This window comes from Brassica rapa, chromosome A03, assembly GCF_000309985.2.
Source record: "Brassica rapa cultivar Chiifu-401-42 chromosome A03, CAAS_Brap_v3.01, whole genome shotgun sequence".
NCBI lineage: Eukaryota > Viridiplantae > Streptophyta > Magnoliopsida > Brassicales > Brassicaceae > Brassica > Brassica rapa.
The window spans coordinates 24,888,704-24,912,574 of record NC_024797.2 but is presented as its reverse complement, the minus strand read 5'-3'; the positions used below and the strand labels follow the sequence as shown (position 1 = coordinate 24,912,574).

The window sequence follows — 23,871 nt, the reverse complement described above, 5'->3', positions numbered from 1 at the left end:
GTTTGTATGTTTTCTTTTGAAAGGTTGTGGTGGACATTGTTTTGAACTATTGATCTGATTTTATATTTATAGGAAAACATAGCTAAAGCTAAACCAGCTAGAGAAAAAAAAAATGAAAAACAAATCTTACAAAATATTAAATTAATCGTATATATTGATAGGCAAATATATGAACTCAATGGTGAATCAACACCCGAGCTAAATTTAGATTTTAGTCGACTCCTACCATTATATAGTCGGAAAAATAAATATCTTAATACTATTAGTGTAGGAAAACAAGATTAGATATTCCAACTAATCTACTACGTTTATGCACTTTCTCATTATAAATTGGTTTACATTTTTATGTCACTTTTTTTCATTGACTAAGTCTATAAAGTAATTTTTGATTTTTTTTTTTGGATAAATAAAGTAACATTTCAACAAGAAAACACACGAAAGAAAATTTCGAACAAATGCTGAGATATGAAACATAGGTAATGGCCTTTTTCAAAAAGAAAAACATAGATCTGTTATCTATACATTTTATATTATAAAGAACATATTAATAAAAAATAAAGAAACTTGAAAATCAGGTTAAAAAGGAAAAGTGACTTTCTATTCTTTTTGTTATGCTTTCTGCATGTGTAATGTGTAGTCCACCACTTCTGAATCCTTCTGTAATATTTTTGTGATGCTTCGCACCATTAAAGGTCTGACTGGTTCAAACGCAGCGGTTGCGGATGTTTGCGGTTGCGGGTGGTTGCGGTTTCTAGCGGTTTTAAAAGATTTTTATGATTGGTTCTGCGGTTATAAATTAGTGCGTTTGCGGGATACTTATGATTGGTTAACTACCAAATACAGCAGCGGTTAAATAATAAATTAACAATATTTATATTTTATATAATTATAAAAATATCAAAATCATAATATTATAATAAATATGTAAATTATATTTTCAAAGTTATAGTTTTAAATTTTTAAAATCATAGAAAATATTTTTATTTTAAAATTTTATAATATTAATTAAAATATAATAAATATATTTTAGTATTTTCATAATTTCATTTTAAAAAATTGATTGAATATTTTTATTTTTTTATTTATATGGTTTTTAAAAAAAAAAAAAAAAAATTATCCTCCCGTAACTGCAAACGCTAGCTGGAACCAATTTTTGATTTTAAGAGGTTCGGAGCGGTTTGAAACGATTTGTAGCGGTTTGTATGATTGTTTCGAAACGCTGTCAACCGCTACCAACCGTAAAAGCTACGTTTGCGGGTGGTGGCAACCAGTCAAGCTCTAAGTTCCGTTACTTAGATCTCACTAGACTTAATAATTAATAATACAATACAATACCTTTAACAAAAAATAATTAATACAATACCATGTTTTTCTTCTAAATCTGAATTCAAACCCAAATGAACATACATATACACAAATAAACATGTATCAAATTTGAATTGGTTTCACCATGTGTAACCGAGTTATCGTAGCTCAAACATTTTCAATGTATTACTTTATTTTTACTTTAAAATAAAATAATTCAATAATAGAATTGAGTTTTACTTTAATTCTATTCTACTTTAAAATAAAAAATGAAATAATGACAAAAATAAAACTACTGTTCATTGATGGAGTAATCGATTTTTCTACTGTATAGTGGAGTAGAAAATACAATATAGCATTTTTTTATTTCAAATTTCATTTTGATGTTAAATGGAATGAAGTTGAAAATTATTTTGTAACAGAGCTTGATTATCTGCTCTCAAAGAGTAATATCAGGAAAAAAGGTGATCTAGAAATTTGTCACATGATTAAGCATTTATAGGACTTTAATTAAGGTTTTTATGTAAAGTGTATGTTTTCATTAGGCCTGGGACGGATCGGTATCAGGAAAATTTTAAGGTATCCGGATCCGGATCTTTATCTGGCAGATCCATAATTTATTATCTTTATCTCGATCCGGGGTTTTCAGATATCCATACGTCGGATATCCTTCTAAAAATTATAATATCCAGCGGATATCCGTATTCGGATCTAGATCAGTAGATCCTTAAAATAAATAAAAATAATAATATTAATATATATATATATATATAATATTAACAATAATTTAAAAATAAAAATCTATACAATGTTTTTAATTATTTCTATGTATAATATTACAAAAGTTACATAAAATTTATATATACTATTATAAAAATAAAAATATATTAAATAAAATTAGTTTTTATATATAGATATTACTATTTTTGAAATAGTTATTACTAAAACTTACAGATCCGGATATCCAAACTAAAAAATTAAGATATCCGGATCTGGATCTGACTTTGACGGATCCAACATTTTACTATCCGGATTCGATCGGGATATCCGGATTTTCGGATCGGATCTCAGATAAAAGTCCGAGGCCTAGCTCTCATGATCATAATACAGACAAATTAGCCATAGGTTCTGATCGGTTCCCATTAATTAGTTTTAAGATTTGCAAGTGTATCTAAGAGTACAATAAAATCTTCACATAATATATGCCCTCCCTGCTTCTTTTTTTTCTTTTTTAGCAAGAGCGATCAACCTTTTACTTTGCGATTAGATTTTTAAGTATATCAACAAGTTATAATAAACTTATAATATAGCTAAGGTCTTCCTACATTCATTCATTTTATTAAGGAGTCGTCACACCATTATCTATCTTGGTGTTTTCCTTAGTCATACGTTGCTTTAGTCCAGTATTTACATCTACTATTAGATCCTTTCTCCGCGTTACACGCAGATAATATATTTAAATTTATTACATTTATCATTTTTATTTGTATGTGAATTTTTGTATATTAAATTATATATAACTAATTTTTAAATTTGATTTTTTTATATTTATAGTTTGAAGTAAGTATTTCTATTATATGTAACACAATTAACTAATAAAATATGAAGAATCAAGTCCAAAATTTTAGAGTTATGTAAAAAATATATAATTATGTATAGAACATAAATTATCTTAGTTTAAAAGATCGGAATCTCATCTCTAATAAATTCACGAAAATAAAAAGTACTCCAATAACCTACTTAAAATATAAAACCCCCTTTTCAAAAAAAAAGGCATACTTAATAATATTTTTTTACGTGTAATAGTTGAAAACTAACAATTGAATATCGATCTAGAATATTATTTTAATATATCTAATGGTAAAATATTAATTGTAATAAACAAATTTTGAATTTTGTAATATTACATGAATTAGAAGTCTTTAAAATCTAAAATCTATTTTATTAACATAATATTTTTTTTATTCATTTATTATTTTGACGTTACAAAATATTTCTTTAGTTTTATTTGTATATTAATTTTTTAATAATTTAGTTTCTTTTTAAGTAATTTTAAAATTATCAAGAATATAATATATTTAAAATTATTTATTTAAATATATCCAAATATGATGTCTCATTTTTATGTGTGTTTGCGTTGAGCATATTTAATTTGTAGTTTGTATACTTAATAACACCTTGTTGCGTGCCGTTCTATGGTTTTAATAAATGTGTTGTCATTTCATTTTTATTACTACTAACATGATTTTTTAGTGATCAATGATAATGTATTTTTAATGTTATGTATTATATTTTATCGTATATTTTCTAACTCTTCTTGCTGACACTTTTTTTTGAATCATTTAAATAGAAAATAGGTTTAAAGATGTAAATAAAACTGCGTATGTTGTAAATTTAGACTTTTTAGTGTAACTAAGGACTATCAATTATGAAAATTATATTATAATTTTATTTTATTAAATCTTTCTTTCTGTGTATATTTTTTTTTGTATTTTTACAATTTTATTGCCTTATTCTTTAATTGTAAAGAATTGTTATTTCCAATTTTTGTTCATATACTTTAAAAGTCTTCGGTTGATTTTTGTTTGTTTGCTTTCTCCATTATAATGTATAGTTCGATCGTTTCTTTCTTTTGTGATCAAACTACTAATATCATCAGATAGAAAAACTTAAACTCCAAGAATATAGTGAGTATTTGTGCTAGAGAAAACTGATTTAGCCACTAACATAGTGAGATATTATAATATTAGAAGGTATGAAAACTGTTCTCTGTTGTCCTACTCTGGACATAATTAAGTTGTTATCAATTGATTCTATATTTGTGATAACTGAAAATACATCTTTATATCTTTCTTATATCATCCTTAATTGGTTTACGGTTCAACCATTTATAATATACTGAGAGTAACATAATGTTAGATGTTGATAATGCACAGAATGAGAGAAATTCAAGGTGAGACCACTTTACAATTTTGTCCTCATATCTATATAGTGTTAGTTTATAGATTACTCTATCTGTTTCAAAATGTAATAAATTTTAATTAAAATTTGTAATATTTAAAAGTTATTACTTTAGAAAACTATCATTTAATATATAAATTTAATCAATTACACAGTAATTTACATAATTTAATTGGCAACACAATATCCAATAAATATAAAGTTACATTGAAATATAAAAACAATTTGTATAGTGAAACAAAAAAATTTTAAACCATTATATTATAAAACAAAAGGAATATTTTAATTATATTGAAACATTAGAATAGTAAGAATCAGAAAAATTTAAATCTCAACCTCGATCATTTACGTTGGCCATCCCTTAGACCATCTCCAATGTATTCATCTATTTTTTCACTAAAATAGAAGAATTTCATAATAGAGATGGATTTGTCTCCGATGTATTTTTCTATTTTTTCTCTTGAAAAAGAATATTTTTGATATATTCTTTTCTAAGTTTACAAATAATATTTTTTATTTGTGAAAGTTGAAAACCAGCCCAATATATTTTAGTATTTTATAAAATTATGATATTATTTACACTTAATAGTTCTTTACAAACTATTATGTAAATAAAAAATATAATTATATTTATATAAATAATATATTTCACTAAAAAATATTTTCAATTATAGTTGTTTAAGTAAAAAGTTAAAGGATCATTTTGCAAAAACAAATAGAGGAAGTGATATGGTAAAAATATAATTTCTCATTAGCCGATTATTTTCGTCTACATAGACACTCTATCTAAGGTTTTTATCTCCTTTTATTACTTGTTTGATGTAATGCTTCTTCAGAAAACCCAAATTCATTTTATTTTCTATGCGAAATTCATTTAACTTTATACTCTTACAGTTTGTTGGGTTATATCGTACTCATACAAGCTAACGAAATTAATGTTAAACCCGTGATCCAACCGAGCCGCTGTGGATCAATCTGATTGCCACCTACCAGTAGTTGGTGTGGATAAGGATGGACCAATTTGATTTTTCAACACTATACATCTTTGATCTTTCTTCCACTTTCTCGTAATTTCCCCCTTTTTATATAATATGAATGTAATGTTGCGAAATATATGTATAATATGAATGTAAACATAAATGTCATTATCTAATATACGTAACACATAGCATATAGAACAAAACAAAACAAAACAAATATGAAAAGCTCAACTGTTTTGGCAACTATGAAAAGCTCAACTGTAATATGACAATATATACAATGAAAAATAAAATTGATTAGTTTAAAAACCTATCCGTGACGTGAAGGGATTATATTAATAATATGTTTATAAAATCAAATGCAGTTGACAACAATAATCTATTTCTAGGAATGAAAATCCATTTCACACTAGTTGCATAACTTTATTCTGAATAAATGTAAGTTATATTTTATTTTTTTTTGGTAAAATCAATTTAAGTTACATTATTGTCTATTGATCATCCTGTCACGTTTTCTTCAAAGCATGAACTCAGCCACGCATGTCTCCATCTATCTTGTTCGTTTGGTCTAACTTATGAAATCAATATTTGTTATAAACCTATTATATTGAAAAAATAAAATTAAAATGGAATATGAAAACGTATAATGGGACGAAATAAGTCTATTCTAAAATAATAAAAAGCTGTGAGCGAGTCTTAAGATAGGGATGATGTTAGGCGTAGTGTCTGACACTGAAGCAATATGGAAAATTAGACAAACGAATTGGTTGATAAGAAATAAAATACAAACCAAGACGATAAATAAATAAAATTAGACAACCGAAGATGTCTTTGTCTACTAGTTTGGTTTACCCCGGAAACCTATGCTTTCTAAACATCATTCATATTAACTTTATAGAAAATACTATATACTCTTTTGGTCTTATTATAAAAAATAAATAATAAAATTAACATATATGAGAAACTATTCATAATACTTTCTTGATATAAAAAAGTTTTATACACTAGATCCGCAAGCGACTTAAAAATATTAATAATTAAAAAGAGATAAGACACCGCATGACTGTAAGAAGAATAAAGATTTTTATTTTCTTTGTGGTCGACCTGTCCCACAGCGAAAATCACCCGAGTTATGACAACACCTACTTGTCCGTACTACAAACACATTATCGAATGATTCCGATTTTCTCTTTCAATCCTTTTTATTAAATTATATTTATTAATACATTATTAATTCCAAAAAAATAATAGATTAAAAAGCGATGTGAAACGACAAATGAAGAAACAAACAAAATGGTGGTACCGAAACAATAATTTTATTTAATACTACTAAAATACTTTTCAGTGTAGTTTCACGAAGAAATGAAACAGAAAGGTTCGCTTGGTCCCACTTAGACGTGGCCACAATTTTCACATTATGGACCCACACTTTTTGCACGTGCATCTTCACTATGGAGAGCTCGTCGTAAATCCCTTATATATTAAAGGAGAAGCATTGTAATAAATGCATTCACACTATAATAGACACGTGGCAGCCTCACAATGATTTGATAATAAATATGCTAACGCGTTCACACTATATTCATAAATGTGCTTACACTATATACTTTGTATTTTTTTAATATAAAACTCATATACAAGGTTCCAATAAAACTTTAGATTTTTTGGTTCGAATCAAAACAAATAACGAATCAAAAGCTAAACTATATATATTTTATTTTTATTGTTTACCGATAAAATTGGGCAAAATATTTATAAGTTTTGATTCAATTCGTTAACCGTTTTGAATTGAACCAAAAAATATGGATATCCGTAACTCTACGAAGCAAATAAATTACTAAAATACAATTAAAAAAAGCAAATCACAAATACCAATATTTTTAGGAGCAATTGTCAAATTTGATCTATTATTTCATTTGCATATATATACATATAGGTACATAATTATATATATATATGTTATATATATTATATATAAGTTTTACAATATTTTTATGAATTCAATTTATTATATTAGGTATTAAAATTTAAAAAGTAAATAATATTTTATTTTGTAATAAAACATTATTATTAATTTTTCAATTATTTTTTAAATTTTATTTACGGATCAAATCGGATATTCTTTAAAATTCTAAATCATTTCGGATATCATAGTCACCGACTATCCAAGTGACTAAAGATTGAATCGACATGAATGCCTCCAAATACTCGGATATTCGATCTGTGTTCACCTCTATTTACGGATACAGTTGATTTTTTTTTATGAAAAAATTTACTAATGTCAAGGCCTTTTTAATTTTTAATTAGTTTTAATTTTATCTGTCATGTATTATTTAGAACAAAAATGTTATTAATATTAATTAACAATATCTTTATATATTTGTCATTTATTTTTATATACTTTTATATACACATACATGTGCACCTTGATGTGAGTACTTTATAAGTATTTACCACTACTGAAATATCTATATTTTTTTTGAAGTTGAAATATTTTTTTCTTAATGCTTCTTTCACTACCGACCAAATTGTAGTGAAATGATTAGTCTTAATAATTTTCTTTTCTTTTTCTTGAACTATTATCCGTTTACAAACTATAATATGAAACCATTGGTTCGACATGACAATTATCTAAAATTTATAACATAAAAATTAACAAATAATAATAATTTTTGGTTTTTACCGAAAAACTAACAAATCAAACATTCTAACAGAAAAAAACCAAAAAATAATTTAAAACCGAACCAATATCTAGATTAAACAGATTTAATGTGTTTTTATTAAAAATAACGAAACTAATAATCACATGCCGCGCAAGGCGCGGATTATTACCTAGTAATTTTAGTAAAAAAAAACATGGCTGTTTTTTTACAGTCATATATATTTTTCTTTGACAATTGATTTGACGTACAGGTATCTGTTCAAAAAATGAGTATCTGACATGACAAAAATAAGATTCAGTTGCATTCGATCTTCTCTTTTTATAGTTGCATTTGATCATTATTTCTATAAAAATACATATGATGCCCAACATGTAGTATTACAAATCGTTATATTTAAATAAGGTAACAAAAATATTTTTTTTATTTAAAAAAACAAAAATATTTTGAAATGCTTTTTCGTTTAGGATTTTAAATAGCCAACTATTAAAATAAAATATAAACCACCGCAAAAGAAAAAAAAGTAACAGCTATCAGAAATTCAGAATATAAAAAACGTATAGGTTCACGGGTCTCCGATATGCCATGGTGGAGTTTCGTAACTACAACTGCATGAAGAGAGCTTTTGAGATGGTTTAAATTTTTAAATCAGTAAAACTGAAAATCGAGAATGTGAATATTTATTATCATTTTCCTTAAATTGTCTATTAAATATCATTAAATTTTAATTTTATTTATCACCAGAAAAGGAAAAGAATCTATAAGATACAGTTAAAAAAAAAGAATCTATAAGATACATATTAGTTGACTGAAAGGAGATTAAATTATAATTAATGTAGACAGAGTACAATGAATTAACATGTTTGATTGGAAAACAGTTTTATATAGTAGTACATTCTTATATATTTAATTTTAAGATTAGAAGTAACACAGAATAAGATACTGATATTATAAAGATGCTTTGACTAGTCAAGGTACACTGTTCCATACGTTTGTGTGCCAAGGAAACATGCATGAGTGCATCAAGAACAAAAAGAAATACTATAAAATATTACAGATTTGTTTCTTTTTACAACCCAATATTGCGAGAATTTCCAGAAACACATAAACACATACATTTTGTCTCTATATATAAATAGATATGCAAGTAAATATTTGGATTAAGCTCATAATTTTTTGTTTCCAGAATTTCTAATTTATTAAAACTAAATCTAATAATACCCAAAACATACCAAAAAAATATGGTAATTCATATAAGGACGAAGCAAATATGGTAATTATAACCATAAAATTGTTTTCTTTCACAGAATTGACAATTCTTTCTAAAGAAAGTAAATATATATGTCTAAATAACTAGTCATACTAGAAAAAAATAGAAAACAATTATTTATAGAAAATTAAATAATTTGACTTTTTCTCTCACCTTAAATGAAAGCCAACCCCATGGATTTCTTCACCAGTCGCCACAACTCTCCTTCTCCCTCTCTCTTTAATCATATATATATATATATATAGTCTTTCGGAGCTTTTTATACGAAGTATCAATGGCTGTTGAAGCTCATCACATGAACATTTTCTCTCCTCAGTTGTTATCAGACAGGTAACAAAACTCTAACAAACTGGTTTTTATTTGTTTTCTTGACAAGAAATGGTCTCTTCTTGATGTCCTTCATTTTAAAGCTCTCTCGGGCTTATTCAAATGGGTTTCCCATAATCATTTTTGTTTGTTATTTGCAGAGATTGTGTTAAACTCAAACAAGACATGAACCACGGCGAGTTTCATCTCCCCGCCGGCGAAGTTCCGTTTGTAACCGGAGAATCTCTCGCCGTAGATCCTTTAGCTAAAGCTTACTTCAACAAATCAGAAAATGGTCCCACTTATAACTTCAACTCATCCTCTGTTCTTCCTCCGTCCGCAAAACGTCCGAGAGGATCTCAATACCTTGACTCAGACGCTCATTTCGCGTCTCCGGTTAAACGGAGGTCCGGTGCGTTTAGCTTAACCTCATCGTTGATAAACGCTGAACTCGTGTCTCAGATCCAAAACCAACAACAGTCGGAGATTGATCAGTTCGTAGCTCAACAAACGGAGAAGCTTAGAATAGAGGTTGAAGCTCGTCAGCGAACGCAAACGCGGATGTTAGCGTCTGCGGTTCAAAACGCGATAGCCAAGAAGTTAAAAGAGAAAGATGACGAGATCGTACGTATGAGAAATCTTAATTGGATATTACAAGAGCGAGTCAAGAGTCTTTACGTTGAAAACCAAATATGGCACGATATGGCTCAAACCAGCGAAGCACACGCTAACAACCTTCGAACAAACCTAGACCAAGTTCTGGCTCAAATCCAAACGTTACCAACCGCACCAACCGTTGCAGAAGACGATGCGGAGTCGAGCAGCGGAAGTTGCGTCGAAGGTGGTGAAGCTATTACTGCGGTTGGTGGTGGTTGCAAGCGGTGTGGTGAGAGAGAAGCGAGTGTGTTGGTGTTACCTTGTCGTCATTTGTGTTTGTGTACGGTTTGTGGTTCGGCTTTGTTACAAACTTGTCCGGTTTGCGATTCGGTCATGAACGCTAGTGTACATGTTAACATGTCTGCTTGACCATTTTTTCTTCTTTTTTGTGCAATTAAATTCATATTTTGTTTTTTTTTTCTTATAACTTTTAGTTAAGGATTAAGATCGAAAAATATAATTTTCGTTTAGCCAAATAGTTATTTTATTTTTGTAAGTTAGATTCTTTTGTTAACTATATTTTATTTACAAAAATATTCCAATCTTTCTATTCATTTTTTTGTGAGCGAATCCATGGATAAAAGTTGCTGAATAATTATTTTATTTTTGTAAGTAAGATTGGAATATTTTTCTGTAAGTAAGATTTGAATATTTTTTTTCTTGTAATCAGTTTATAGGAAAATTTTCATTTAGTCAAATAATTATCTTATTTTTGTAAGCAAAATTGGAATATTTTTTTTGTAATCAGTTTATAAGAAAATATCCCATGCAAATGAATAGAAAGAAAGAAATATTATCAAAGAAATTGCATCCTATATCCATCAAACAAATTATAATTTACCCATTATCTAAAAACCTTTTTTGAGAGGATTATAATCGGATGAAAAAAACACATTTATTTGTTTGTTAATTACGTCAAAATCATTGATTTGCACCTAATTAATTTATTTAACTTAGATATCTCGCAAATTCATCTTACTATCAAAGTAAATTGTTGACAAAAAAAAATAATCAAAGTCAATTACATGAGTTTGAGTTATCTAATTAATTTCATTTTGATAGATTTGCAGAATGCGACACAAATTGAAAAATTATAAAAATTGTCTATATATATATACTATTGCAAGTTGGCGGTATCTTTTATCTTTCCAACCCCACGAACCATATAAAACAAGAAGAATCATACTTCGCTATCGAAAATAAAATAAATCATCAAAAAAGAAAGTGTCTGAATTCGAATGCCTCAACGACATTTTCAGTTCATTAGTCATTATAGTTGTCGTGTAATAAATATTTCAAATTCGGATCATATGATTCATATCATGTGCAGTGCATGTATAGACAACGAAAAAAAACCCACTCAAATGGATTTTAAATTATATATTTAAGTATATACATTATATAAACCAAATTGTTGACCGAAGAGAAAATATATATAATATAGTAACCAAATAAGAACGATGAATACGATCTGTAAATTCACGAATTACGATGATTGCGTCCAAGAAACGTTACTCCAATCATTTATTTCAAAGTTTCTCCTTCTATTATAATATTTTCTGTATTATATAAATATGGATAGGAGTTAATGGCACGTACATAAATAGTGGCCAAAATGAAAATGGTACGACTCTGAGAGGGTTCGTACAGTACTTAACCAAATGAGTTGCAGTAAAAAAAGAGCTGACGGAATTAACTTAGACCATCGTTAACTTCAATTTTTTAATTGAGATTCTTGACTTCGATTAAGAGACAGTTTTTAAATTTTTTTATTCCTTCTATTTCAAAATACATAAAATTTAGGATTGTGCACAACTATTACAAAAACATATTTTTTATTTTAAAAATATAATTAAAATATAAATTAAAAATTATTCAACCAATCACAAAATAAACTACAAAATATCATTAGTTATACAATTTTTGATAAAGTTAATAAGTACATTGATATATAAAAACCATCTATTTTAAAACATAAAAAACTCTTTTTTTTTTTTGTAACTCATAAAAAACTCACTAAAACATTATCTATTTACAATGCGGATCTACCTCTCAATCCTTCTGTTGTTGTTTCTGGAACGTTGCCTTAAGCGATTTGATTAGCTAAGAGTAGGAGTAAAAAAGTCCAAAATTAATACGTAAATGACAATTACACTTTAGATATATATATCTAAATAGTCGTTTAAATTTGTTTATACGATGCAAATTCACTAGTTTATATGATATATATGTATACTATATATATATTTGATATATATATATATATATATATATATATTTGGATTGTAACCACCTCGAATTTTGAGATAATTATCATGTGAAAACGAAGACAAAAAAAAATTATGGGCATATTGATTGTATCTAATAAATTAATCATCCGATTAGTATATTCAAAATTAAAAAAAATCTTTATATTTTAAGAGAAATAGTGATAATGTCAAATATAACACACAAAAAAAATTCATATTCTGTTAATGGGACAAATTATAATTTGGGCTGTTCAATATGTATCCATGTTTTAGTTATTAGCCAGCAGAACCTGGTTAACATAAAATATTGATTCTTATGCGAAGCAAGCAAACAATTTTTCACATCAACAATTATATTTTCTTTTCTTTTTTATTCAACCTGATAATCTCTAACAAAAATAAAATGAAAGTAATTAATTGATTTAGAGATGCATACTATGTATTTTTTGTTACCCAATGCATAACAATCACACGACAAGACTACCTTGAGAAAAGAAAGGAAAATAGGACTATACCTCGTGGGACCAATCTCATTACAAAACTACCAAAAGACGACATGTTCAATATAATGTGACAGATCCGTTTACATAAACTCAATGACAGCTCCATTATAGAAAAGACAAGAAAAGAGTAAGCACTAATACCACGCAACTAGTTTTTTTTGTTGTTTGTAAGGGAGTACGAGTATTAAGAGTTGAACCTAAAATGCGTTTAGTTTTTGTTCCAGAACGATCATGAAATTACTTCTCGGTAGCCATGGAGTCATTCAGCCTGAATGGGATTAGTCGCTATGGTATATGGTCTGCTGAAAAGCGTTCAGATAGACAAAAATGAGCGTGGCACAAGTTTCTCTTTCGAGATTAGCCACTATGTTAAATGGAGTATTGGATAGATTTTCATTTATCTATAATACCACTATATCACAACATCTCATTACCTCATATCTATCTTAAATAGATTTCTAAATCTTGAATCATCTCGTTTGCAGTTTGGCACTGTGTTTTATATTTCAAGATATACCACTTTACGTGATACTCGAACTTCGTGAAGGCGAAGGCTTTGAAAATAGAAATACCTTTACGGCTTACGTGCGATTCCTTCTCATCCCTATAAGATAGTAGTAGTAATTAAAATAAGAAGAATATTTCTCTAACGGAATTATAAAAATAGTGAAAAAACAAATACGTTCGAGTTCAATTGCTTTAGCCACATTGCGGTACATAGCATTATAGTCGTGTCGGTGTGGTAAATATTTCAAATTCGGTTCATATCATGTGAAGAACATATAGACGACGAAAACCCTATAAAAATTGGATGTTAGCTATATCAATTCTCATTAAAACTAGGGTCCCTTGTAACTATGAATACGACGTTTGACTACACGAGTTACGATGAGTGCGAACAAAAAACAATAGTACCATTTCTGTTGCTAAAAAAAAGTCATTATTTACTTTTTCTTTGTTAACCAGGATTTGTTGGACATTCAAACTAAATATTTTTTAAACTTGGGTGGACTACTGGTAATACCTAGACATAACGTAAACCATCATTCTCAATGGAAATCAAACTAATGGCACAATGAAACTAATTCGATATACAAAACCAGTAACTCAAAGTACCAGTGATGAATCATTTACTTATTTTAACATCTGAAAATATCTTTATTTAATTTGAACGTAAAAGACAAGTTAATTTCATAAAACGCAATGTATATCTATAAGGATTCAAGAAAAAATAATACTATAAAAGAAGTGAAATTGTACTATACTTTTCCGATTAAACTTTGCATGTAGTAGTGACTCTTTTGGATATGAAAGAATCAATCTCACAGCTTTGAAGTTGTCTTCCCATTTTAAAGCCTTTTCATATCTAAGCGTTTTTGCCATCATTTTTAACTTGTCTTCTGAAGCCATGTTAATGGCAAATATAGCAAAAAAAAATTGAAAGCCCTAGTTTCAAAAAAAAAATATAGCAAAAATATATAGTAATAATAAATTTCAGTTTGGGTAATAAAAATATGTTATAGTTTAGATTAAAATGGTACGTTACATTGAATAAATTGTGACCAAAATGAAACTGGTCTCTGTGAGGACTAGTTACTTAGAAATGGTACGTTAGGGCATCTCCAACCCCACTTCATATTTTACTCCAAAATTGAGAAAATGGAGTGGGAAATGGAGTAATGAACAAAAAATAAAAAGATTACTCCATTTATAGAGTAATGCTTTTATTTTTTGTTCATCACTCTATTTTCCACTCCATTTTCTCAATTTTGGAGTAAAATATGGAGTGGGGTTGGAGATGCTCTTAGACCAACATTATCGGCGTATATAACGTTGGTCCTTAAAGTTTTTATGTTGAAAAATAAATAAAAAAAAACAAAAATAAAAGAGACGTGGGTTAAATAAAAAGTTTTGGGGAGCGTCCTTATGAGGCATGTGTCATCACGTTAAGCCTTTACCGAAAACAAAGCCAACCTTCGTGTTTTTGGTGTCGAGAAATTAGGTTTCCTTTTCTCCGTTCCTCTTTGTCTCGACTGCGATTTCGTCGACACAGCTTCGTGTTCGATCAATCGACACCGTTCTCCGGCGAATCGAATCTAAAGCATCTCCAGCAAATCGAATCTATCTCACAGCAAATCTAACAGCAGGTATTTGTTCATCTCTCGTGTCCTCCGTTATGCGTTTTAAAAGCCGATCTATCTCCCAAAACTTGGTGATTTGTTTCTGTTACAACGATTTCAAAGCTGTCTTTCTGTTTGTAGGCGATAGACGAGTTACTGACCGCTCAGACCGCTCAATCACGACGATCTCTCACTTATATGTTTTATTTAAGACTTAACTTGTATATGTCATTAATTATTAAAAAAAAACAGTTAAAAAAACTAAAGACTCAATAAGTCCTACCAATAATCTTCTAAATTTCAAAAGTCCTTATATTTGTCCTAAACTATAATATATTCATTAAATATGTTAAGGACTTGGTTTGGGACAAAACCAATAATGTTGCTCTTACATACTTACATTGGAAACACTGTCTTTCTCGTGCATGTAACCTAACAGTTTGGTTATCTAAATACTATATATAATATGTCTGGTTTTGTAACAAACAGTTGGGTACACGCCAAGAGCTAACACCAAGAATATAGAAAGAACATTGAAAAAGAGACATTGAAGGAAAAACGCATTGAAAAAGACTATAGACTCGTGGGACGAATTACACATATCTACCAGAAGACATATTCTTACAAATGTGATAGATAGTACCACGTAAGTGAATTACAAGGAAACAAAACCGATAGAGGATCAAGACTTAAACCTAAAAACGGTTCTTCAGTTCGATAAGGAAATCCACATGCCGCAGCATTAGTTAGGCCCATTTGGCGAGAATCGACATTCCACCACACCCGAGAAGAGCCGCAGCTAAACATTTGAACTGCATTTTGATGCTGCCTTGAAGCTTTGGCCCCATGAACTCTGCAGCTAGAAGGTCAACGAGTGCCATGTAGATGAGCAATCCGGCCGAGCATGCATTGAGAAGTCAAACAGTTATCAAAGCATTGGGATTGTTTTCTCTGTAAACTGTTGATAGAGCGATTCCTAACGCTATACCGAATGGAGTTGTCACCGCGAAAAAGAACGCCATAACAAACTTTTTCAAGTTCGTATACTCAGCCTGAAAATATGTCAAACATCAAACATTTGAAGAAGATATAAAAGTTTTATACATAATTTTATATACCTGGAGAATGCAACCTCCAAGTCCCATGCCTTCAAACATTTGATGGAAGCAAAGAGCTGCGATGAGTCCTTTTACGGTGCAAGTATCATTAATTGCTCCTAGAGACAGTCCAATGACCACAGAGTGAACTATGATTCCAAGCTCCAAGACCTAAATATCCATTGAAATTAAATTGAATGGTATTTAGTAATATGTTATTTAAACTGATAAAGTCAAAAAAGAAGAAAAAATGGTAATGTCGATTAATAGGTTTATAATATTTCCATATGTGTATTTACTACTAACCATAGCAATGACTCGGTATCGCAAGAGTTGTGCATTCGTGGAATCATCATCTTTTGTTGGTAAGGTAACATTATTTGCCGGGCCGTGACCATGACCATGGGGTATGATCCCAACGGCGTTCTTGCTAGTATAGAGGCTCGTAGCCATGGAATCGATGGCTAGAGTGATTAGACCAGACAGCATAGCGAGAAACCCCGTGAAGGGAAACTTGTGCCACGGGTTCTCTTCAAGACATTGTGATGACAACATGTCGAAAGAATCAGGCAACACGTGCATAAAACCGGTTCCGAGGATGATCCCGGAGGCGAAGCACTTGACAACTGTGAAAATGTCACCGTCGGGTCGGAGGAACGGCACCGAACGGCTAAAGAGAGGAGCGCCCACCCCAATCATGCTAGCGACTAGGATTGTGGCGATAGCTATGATTTTGAGAGTCAAAGCTTTAGATTTGTTGACGCACGGGTTCGCTGACTCGCTTGCGCATTCTTCAGGCACCGTTGAAGTTGCTGGAGAAATTGTGAACGAGACAAAGATGAGTACAACGAAGGCTGTTTTGATTAAAAGTGTTGAAGTTGAAGACATTTTTTTTTCTTTTGGAGTTTTGTGTTTCAGATTGTTATGTGTCTTTGGACTTGTTGGATGAGTCGGTTTATATAGTAATGTGTGCTGGTTTATTTCATGCCATTTATTGTCGCTGATGAAGAAATTATTGTTTTTAGTTAACATACTATTTATATTCCTTAGGATAAAAATAAAATTTATATTGTCTATTATATGTGTATGCATATTAGTTTTGTAAAAGTGTTATTATATAATCATGGAAAATATAAACTGATTTTTTTTTAAAGTTTGGTGTATTAAACTCTCTCTCTTATTTCAGTTTTTATTAGTTGAAGTTTTAGATTTATACACCCAAAATTTAAAAAATATTTAAATATTTATTTAACCACAATTTAACAAATAGAAAATATACTGCAGAATACAAAAATAAATTATACAGCATAAAAAGTAAATATATTTTATATTGAAAATTAAAAACGTTATCTAGTCTGAAACATAATAAATATATTAAAAATGAGGAATATTATATTGTGAACATAGACGTTTTTTTTTTTTGGCGAATATTGTGAACATAGACGTTAGACATGTTATTGGTTGTCATAACTCATATGTGCTCCTTTTTTTTTTTTTATCTTTCCACTAAATTGGTATTCCCTATTTTCCTGAAAGTAGAATTTTCTGAATTTATTTTTTGTTCTAAATGATAGATATTCTAATATTTTAAAGTATTTTAAGTAGTTAATGTTGAAAATTTGTATATTTTTGAAAAACATTAATTGAAAATATTTGAATTAGTTGAATACTATTGGTTGATATTTATTGAAAAATGTATAGTAAAATAAATAATAAATTTAATTATAAAAAATTAGTTGATTTCTTATTATATGTAAATACCCTAGAAAATCTTTTTTTTTTGGGAACATAGGGAGTATTGATTATGCAATTACTACGTTGAAGTTATGATCATTAAACTTGATTGTTGTTCCCTTCGAATAAGAAACTGTTTTTGGGTACGTTTGAATATCATCACTTTGATATATTCTGTTTTTACAGGTTTCATTTATTTGTGTTCAATTTTTTTTTATCTTTTCCAAAAATGATTAAAATATGATTCAAACTATTTTCACACCAAAGAATAATACAATCATAAATATAAAAATAAAATTTCTATTAGGGGTCATGCCTTCTGGTCACGTGCGTCGTTTTGATCTTAGTAAATAATTCGAAACACAATTTTTTTCAAAATCGCACTAATAAAACAGTAGTCGGTTTGAACCGTTGAGGAGTCGAATTTCACATTTAGAAACAAAATGTGGGTGAAAATGAAAGATTTAGAAGACAGCTCGAGTTGACAAAAAAAAAAAGAAGAAGACAGCTTGAAAATGAATATTTTTATTCATCATACTGATAGCAAATGAAAGCATAGAAGGTAAATATATATAATAAATATTTATATTCATGCTTATTATATTCAAATGAAAAGCCCCTCCTAATTTATAGTCTCTTCCCTTTCATTTTAAGTACATTTTGAGTTTGTGCTTAAGAAAACAATTAATTTTTTGTATTTTTTACATAAAAATACTATTACATATACCCCTAACTATATTTCAACCAATAAAAAAATTGTTAAATAAAATTAATAAATTTTTCATTGGAAGTCGAAAACGACACTTATTTTCTCTATAACAACTTTTAATATGAAACGAAGAGAGTATATGCAATCGTAGGAACATAAACTAGAAGGAAGATGGATAGGCATGAAGGAAAGTTTGGTGAAAGTTTAATTAGTAAATTTAGTTATTTAGAAAACAATGAATTAGTTTGATGACGCTGATGTAACTACATTCGCAATTATTTGCATATTCATCATTGTTATTGTCATGGTTTAAAATATTATTTTTTTAATTGGGTATATGCAAGTATACTGTACAAAAGTATATATTGGATAGGATTTTTCCTAAAACACGGTTGTCTAGCCGATTAATCAGATAAATAATCGCTAAGCAAATGGTGAATGTTAAGATAAACTCTAGTTTATTTAATGCCTTAAGTAAAAAAACTCTAATTTTAAAAATTGTTGGAGCGCATAGAAACCATAAAATGCATAAAATTTTAAAAATGTGATTGTATAATAAGTAAAACAGACGATTAATGGGTTTAAACTTTCTTTGTCCATATTCAAAATTACAGATTCATTTGTTCAGTTCAAATGGACAAGTCACAAACCAATTAAGTTAAATACATAATGACTTATATTTCTTTACCCAATAAATAAAGAAGTACAATTATATTTTATTCTTAAAATCTAAACAATATGTTTTTGTATCTCTTCTAGTTTAATTATATTTTTAGATGTGAAATGAAAAAAAGTAAAATTATATTTATGATCTAACTTGATATATTTTTTTTAAATGTTGCTTGATACATGAGAATTGTATCATACATAATTTTAAATTAAATGTAAAAATGTGGTATTATATATATAAACTTTTTTGTGCACCTGGTATTATATATACAAAAATTACCGTTTGGATGCTCCTTAATTTTTTTAACTTTTTCAATAAATTTTTAGGCACAAATGTATCTACGCAAAACGCCTAACGAATTCCTGAACAGATATATATGCAATAAAGATTTGATCAAAAAAGAAAGATATATGCAATAAACGAATAACTAATTACTGTGCAACTGATTCTTTTGTTCAAGGCATTCTAGTTATAGCCAACTGTCAAAATCTTGAAATTTTTCTTATTATTTACCTTGTAGAAATTATGCGATATAGATTATTGACTTATGGAGAATAAAGAAATTAAAGACTATTGACATAGTTTTCAAATTCATAAAAGAAATTTTAGTTAGTGATTGTTTGGCCCAGGACTTGTACTGGAATGTTGGTTGTCTCCAGGGCTGGCTCTAAGATTTAGGGGGCTGTGGACGGGTTTCAAAAAATTTCAGCTTAAAATTATTTTTGGTAAATTTGGAGGCTTAAAAAAATTTTCCAAACTTTTTGTGGATCTAGAACCAATATTTTGTTAGGTTTTGCCCACAATCGGTCCTAGTTGTCCCACCCACGCGATTAGATCTCATTGCCTTTTGCATGGGACAAAAAGATGGGGTTTCAAAGTGGACCAAGAGTTAGAAAAACAAAATCAGCTAAAAGGAAAACTATATAATAGGTTTTGTTATGAGTGATGTTAGGAGAACCCAACTCCATAAAATATAAGCGTTCAACCATTTCATCATCGTCATTTGGTAGCTGCTTTAGCTTCTTGTTTTGAAGTATAATATATTTTTATTCTAAGAAATGTGTATCAACAAATTAAATAATCCACTTCGAATACATAAAGAAAAATAAATTTCAGATTTGAACCAATATGGTATGCATATTTTTTAACGATAAAAAAACCCAGTCCAAGGCAAGCATAAGAGCCGCTCTAATATAAAATTTTATTGTTCCTTCAAAATAGAATAATTTTATAATGAAATTAATTTTACTTTTACTTCAACTTCAACCTTAATTCTGTTTTGAAGTAAAAAATAAAATAATGAACAAAAAATAAAAATGCTACTCTATTTATAGAATAAATCTTATGGTGTAACCGGCTGCCTACTTCTGTGTAGACTTTTATGTTTTAGTTATTAATTCATCTTGCGGGATTTATAATAGTACTTAACAATTTTTTTTTTTTGAAACTGACGTAAAATTTATTTTGTTTTCTATAATTTGCTAATCTTCAAAAAGAATCTTATTTATTTAAATGTCATGAAATAACATTATATGACCAGTGCCGTGTGCGAAGCACTGTGAGGGTCCGAGACAAATAATATAGTTTTATCTAGGTTTAAATTTTTTTACAAAAATTATTAATAAAATAAAATTGTACAAGGTTTTATATTTGTACCAAAAATTTAGAATTTTATAATTATAGAATATAATATATATATATTGAAAATAAAATAAGATATTTATAATATAGTAGATATTTATATTTATTTACAACCATGAAAAATAAAACTATATATCTATTTATAAATTTATATCTTTATTCATAGTATAAATAGATAATATAACATTGCAAATTCAAGAATCCCAATTCAATGTACAAACTACCATGTGATATAATAACTAACTAAATTATAAAATTAAATGTAATTAATATAACTAATTAAACTAAGTACTAGGAAAAAAGGAGTCCTAAATTTAACAGTTTTGGAGAGGGCCTAAGGCAATTGCTTCATTTTGTATGCCTTAGGCACGACTCTGTATACGACGAACAAGAATTATTACCTCGAAAACAATAGGAAATACTCGTTGAACCAATCACAATACATATCTATTAAAAGACATTAAATATGATAGATACCACGTAAATATATCTTGTAAAAGGGAAAACACGATAAAGAGTCGGGCTTAAACCTAATAAGGTTTTGAGTTCCACAACGAAATCCACATGACTTCAAATTCTGCAGTACTATCCGAGGAAGTCCTTTAAGCCCATTTGGCAATGACGGACATGCCGCCGCACCCTAGAAGAGCCGCGATGAAACACTTGATCTGCATCTTGACGCTACCTTGAAGCTTTGGTCCCATGAACTCGGCCGCAAGAAGGTCGACAAGCGCCATGTAGATGAGCAATCCGGCCGAGCATGCATCGAGCAATCCAACAGTGATCAATGCACTTGGGCTATTGTCTCTGTAAACGGTCGAAAGAGCTATCCCTAACGCTATTCCAAATGGTGTTGTTATCGCAAAAAAGAACGCCATGAGAAACTTTTTCATGTTCGTATACTCAGCCTGAATACATTAACATTTTATTATTTACAATTTAACATTTTGACAGGAGATAAAAATTTTTTTAATCATAAATAGTTCTATATACCTGGAGAATGCAACCACCAAGACCCATGCCTTCGAACATTTGATGGAAGCAAAGAGCTGCGATGAGTCCTTTAATGGTGCAAATGTCACTTGTTGCTCCTAGAGATAGTCCAATGACTACAGAGTGAACAATGATTCCAAGTTCCAGTACCTACGTATTCATACCATTTAGATTTGGTTATGTATCATTTAAACTGCTAACACTGACTACTTAAGTGTACTAACCATAGCAATGACTCGATATCGCAAGAGTTGTGCACTCCCGGAATCGCCATCTTTTGTTGGTAAGGTAACGTCATTTCCGGGGCCGTGACCATGACCATGGGGTACGATCCCAGCTGCATGCTTGCTAGTGTATAGGCTCGTAGCCATGGAATCAATGACAAGAGTAATAAGACCTGACAGCATAGCTAGAAACCCTGAGAAAGGAAATTTGTGCCATGGGTTTTCTTCAAGGCATAGTGAAGACAACATCTCGAAAGAATCAGGCAAAACGTGCATGAAACCAGTTCCAAGGATAATCCCTGAAGCGAAACATTTAACGATAGTGAAAATGTTCCCGTCGGGTTGAAGGAACGTCACGTTCCGGCTAAAGAGAGGTAATCCAACACCAATCATGCTTGCGATGAGGATTGCGGCGATTGCTATGACTTTGAGAGGCAATGCTTTAGCCTTGTTGACGCATGGGTTCGCGGACTCGCTTGCGCAGTCTTCCGGCGCCGTTGAAGTGGCCGGAGTGATTGTAAAAGAGACAAAGATGAGTACGAGGAAGACTGTTTTGATGAGAACTGTTGGAGTTGAAGCCATCTTTGTTTTCTCTTGGAGTTTTGTGTGTTTGGATTGTTTTAAGGTGCTTTGGACTTACTAGATGAGTCAAGTTATATAATAATGTGTGCCTGTTGTTTTCATGCCATTTGTTGTCATTGATGATGAAGATTAGTTGCTATGTGGAGTGTGAAAAAAAATTAATCAATATTTCAAAAGGGGATACTTACCAAGAAACTTATAAAATATATATATTGAGATGCAATACTTTTTGTTTTTGAGTCCTTTGAAGTCTGAAGCCCTATTTACAAGTTCAAGACTATACCATATAGTTTACAAGATTTATATAAAAGCTGTAGATTTACTAATGCTTATCAGATATTGAGTTTTACAAATAATAAAACTGCAGGTATAAATATATATATATACACATATACGTAGGATATACTAACGAGAATTCTTAAAAAATTGTAAGATTTAATATTACTTTTTAAATTTTAGTTATAGGTCTTTCAAGCTAACGCTGCTAACCCCATTCTTATAGTTTCCCAAAATATGTGTAACATAATATTTACTAGATCTTGACCCGCGCCCATGCGCGGGTGTTGGATTTAACTTGCGTTCAATGTAAATTTATAAACCATTGATTTGATAAAATATCAATTTATATTTTTATGTTTTGTAAAATATATTTAGAATATAATATATTATATTATAATATAAATGTTTGATAATAATTTTTTATTTGTACGTAATATTAGATTTATAATTTTATAACTTGATGCAATTTGATGTAATTGTAATATTCATATATTAACCTATTGGTTTTTTTTGTTTTTTTATTTAAAAATGATTTAATTTTTAGGTTTTTATGAATTATTATGAATTTTATGATATTTGGTTTTCTTGAAAATTGTATTGTAGCAGATTAATATATACTATATATTACAGTTTGTGTTTTTATTTCAACAAAAAGAAATACCAATTCATTGTAATTAATTAATTAAAAATTTTGATTTTAAGTGAAGTGACAGATTTGTAAATAAGAAAGAAATACAATGGCTAAATGTGTAAATAAAAAGAAATATTGAATCTGATATCTGTGTTTCCAAACAATTCTCATTTAATTTGCTATCCAAGTTTCCAAACGACAGAATCTGTAAATGAGAAAGAAATACAATGACTAAATATGTAAATAAAAAAAAATTAATCTGCTATCCTTGTTTCCAAACAACTTTCATTTAATCTACTA

At 29.0% G+C, this 23,871-nt stretch overlaps 3 protein-coding genes across 3 annotated transcripts; 1 reads left to right on the top strand and 2 right to left on the bottom strand.

Moving 5' to 3' along the window:
- Window positions 1-8,056: 8,056 nt before the first annotated feature.
- On the top strand, window positions 8,057-10,687 carry LOC103861061 (E3 ubiquitin-protein ligase BOI). The gene is made up of 2 exons (XM_009138770.3): window positions 8,057-9,506; window positions 9,644-10,687. The coding sequence occupies exons 1-2, from the start codon at window positions 9,451-9,453 to the stop codon at window positions 10,506-10,508; spliced, it is 921 nt and encodes a 306-aa protein (XP_009137018.1). The 5' UTR covers window positions 8,057-9,450; the 3' UTR covers window positions 10,509-10,687.
- Window positions 10,543-17,314, bottom strand: LOC103861060 (fe(2+) transport protein 1). The gene is made up of 3 exons (XM_018657545.2): window positions 16,415-17,314; window positions 16,130-16,279; window positions 10,543-16,063 (listed from the first exon to the last, which is right to left on the bottom strand). The coding sequence occupies exons 1-3, from the start codon at window positions 17,198-17,200 to the stop codon at window positions 15,929-15,931; spliced, it is 1,071 nt and encodes a 356-aa protein (XP_018513061.2). The 5' UTR covers window positions 17,201-17,314; the 3' UTR covers window positions 10,543-15,928.
- A 3,950-nt stretch (window positions 17,315-21,264) lies between these two features.
- Window positions 21,265-22,661, bottom strand: LOC103861059 (fe(2+) transport protein 1). Its single transcript, XM_009138769.3, has 3 exons — window positions 22,080-22,661; window positions 21,856-22,005; window positions 21,265-21,770 (listed from the first exon to the last, which is right to left on the bottom strand). The coding sequence occupies exons 1-3, from the start codon at window positions 22,659-22,661 to the stop codon at window positions 21,465-21,467; spliced, it is 1,038 nt and encodes a 345-aa protein (XP_009137017.2). The 3' UTR covers window positions 21,265-21,464.
- Window positions 22,662-23,871: the final 1,210 nt, after the last annotated feature.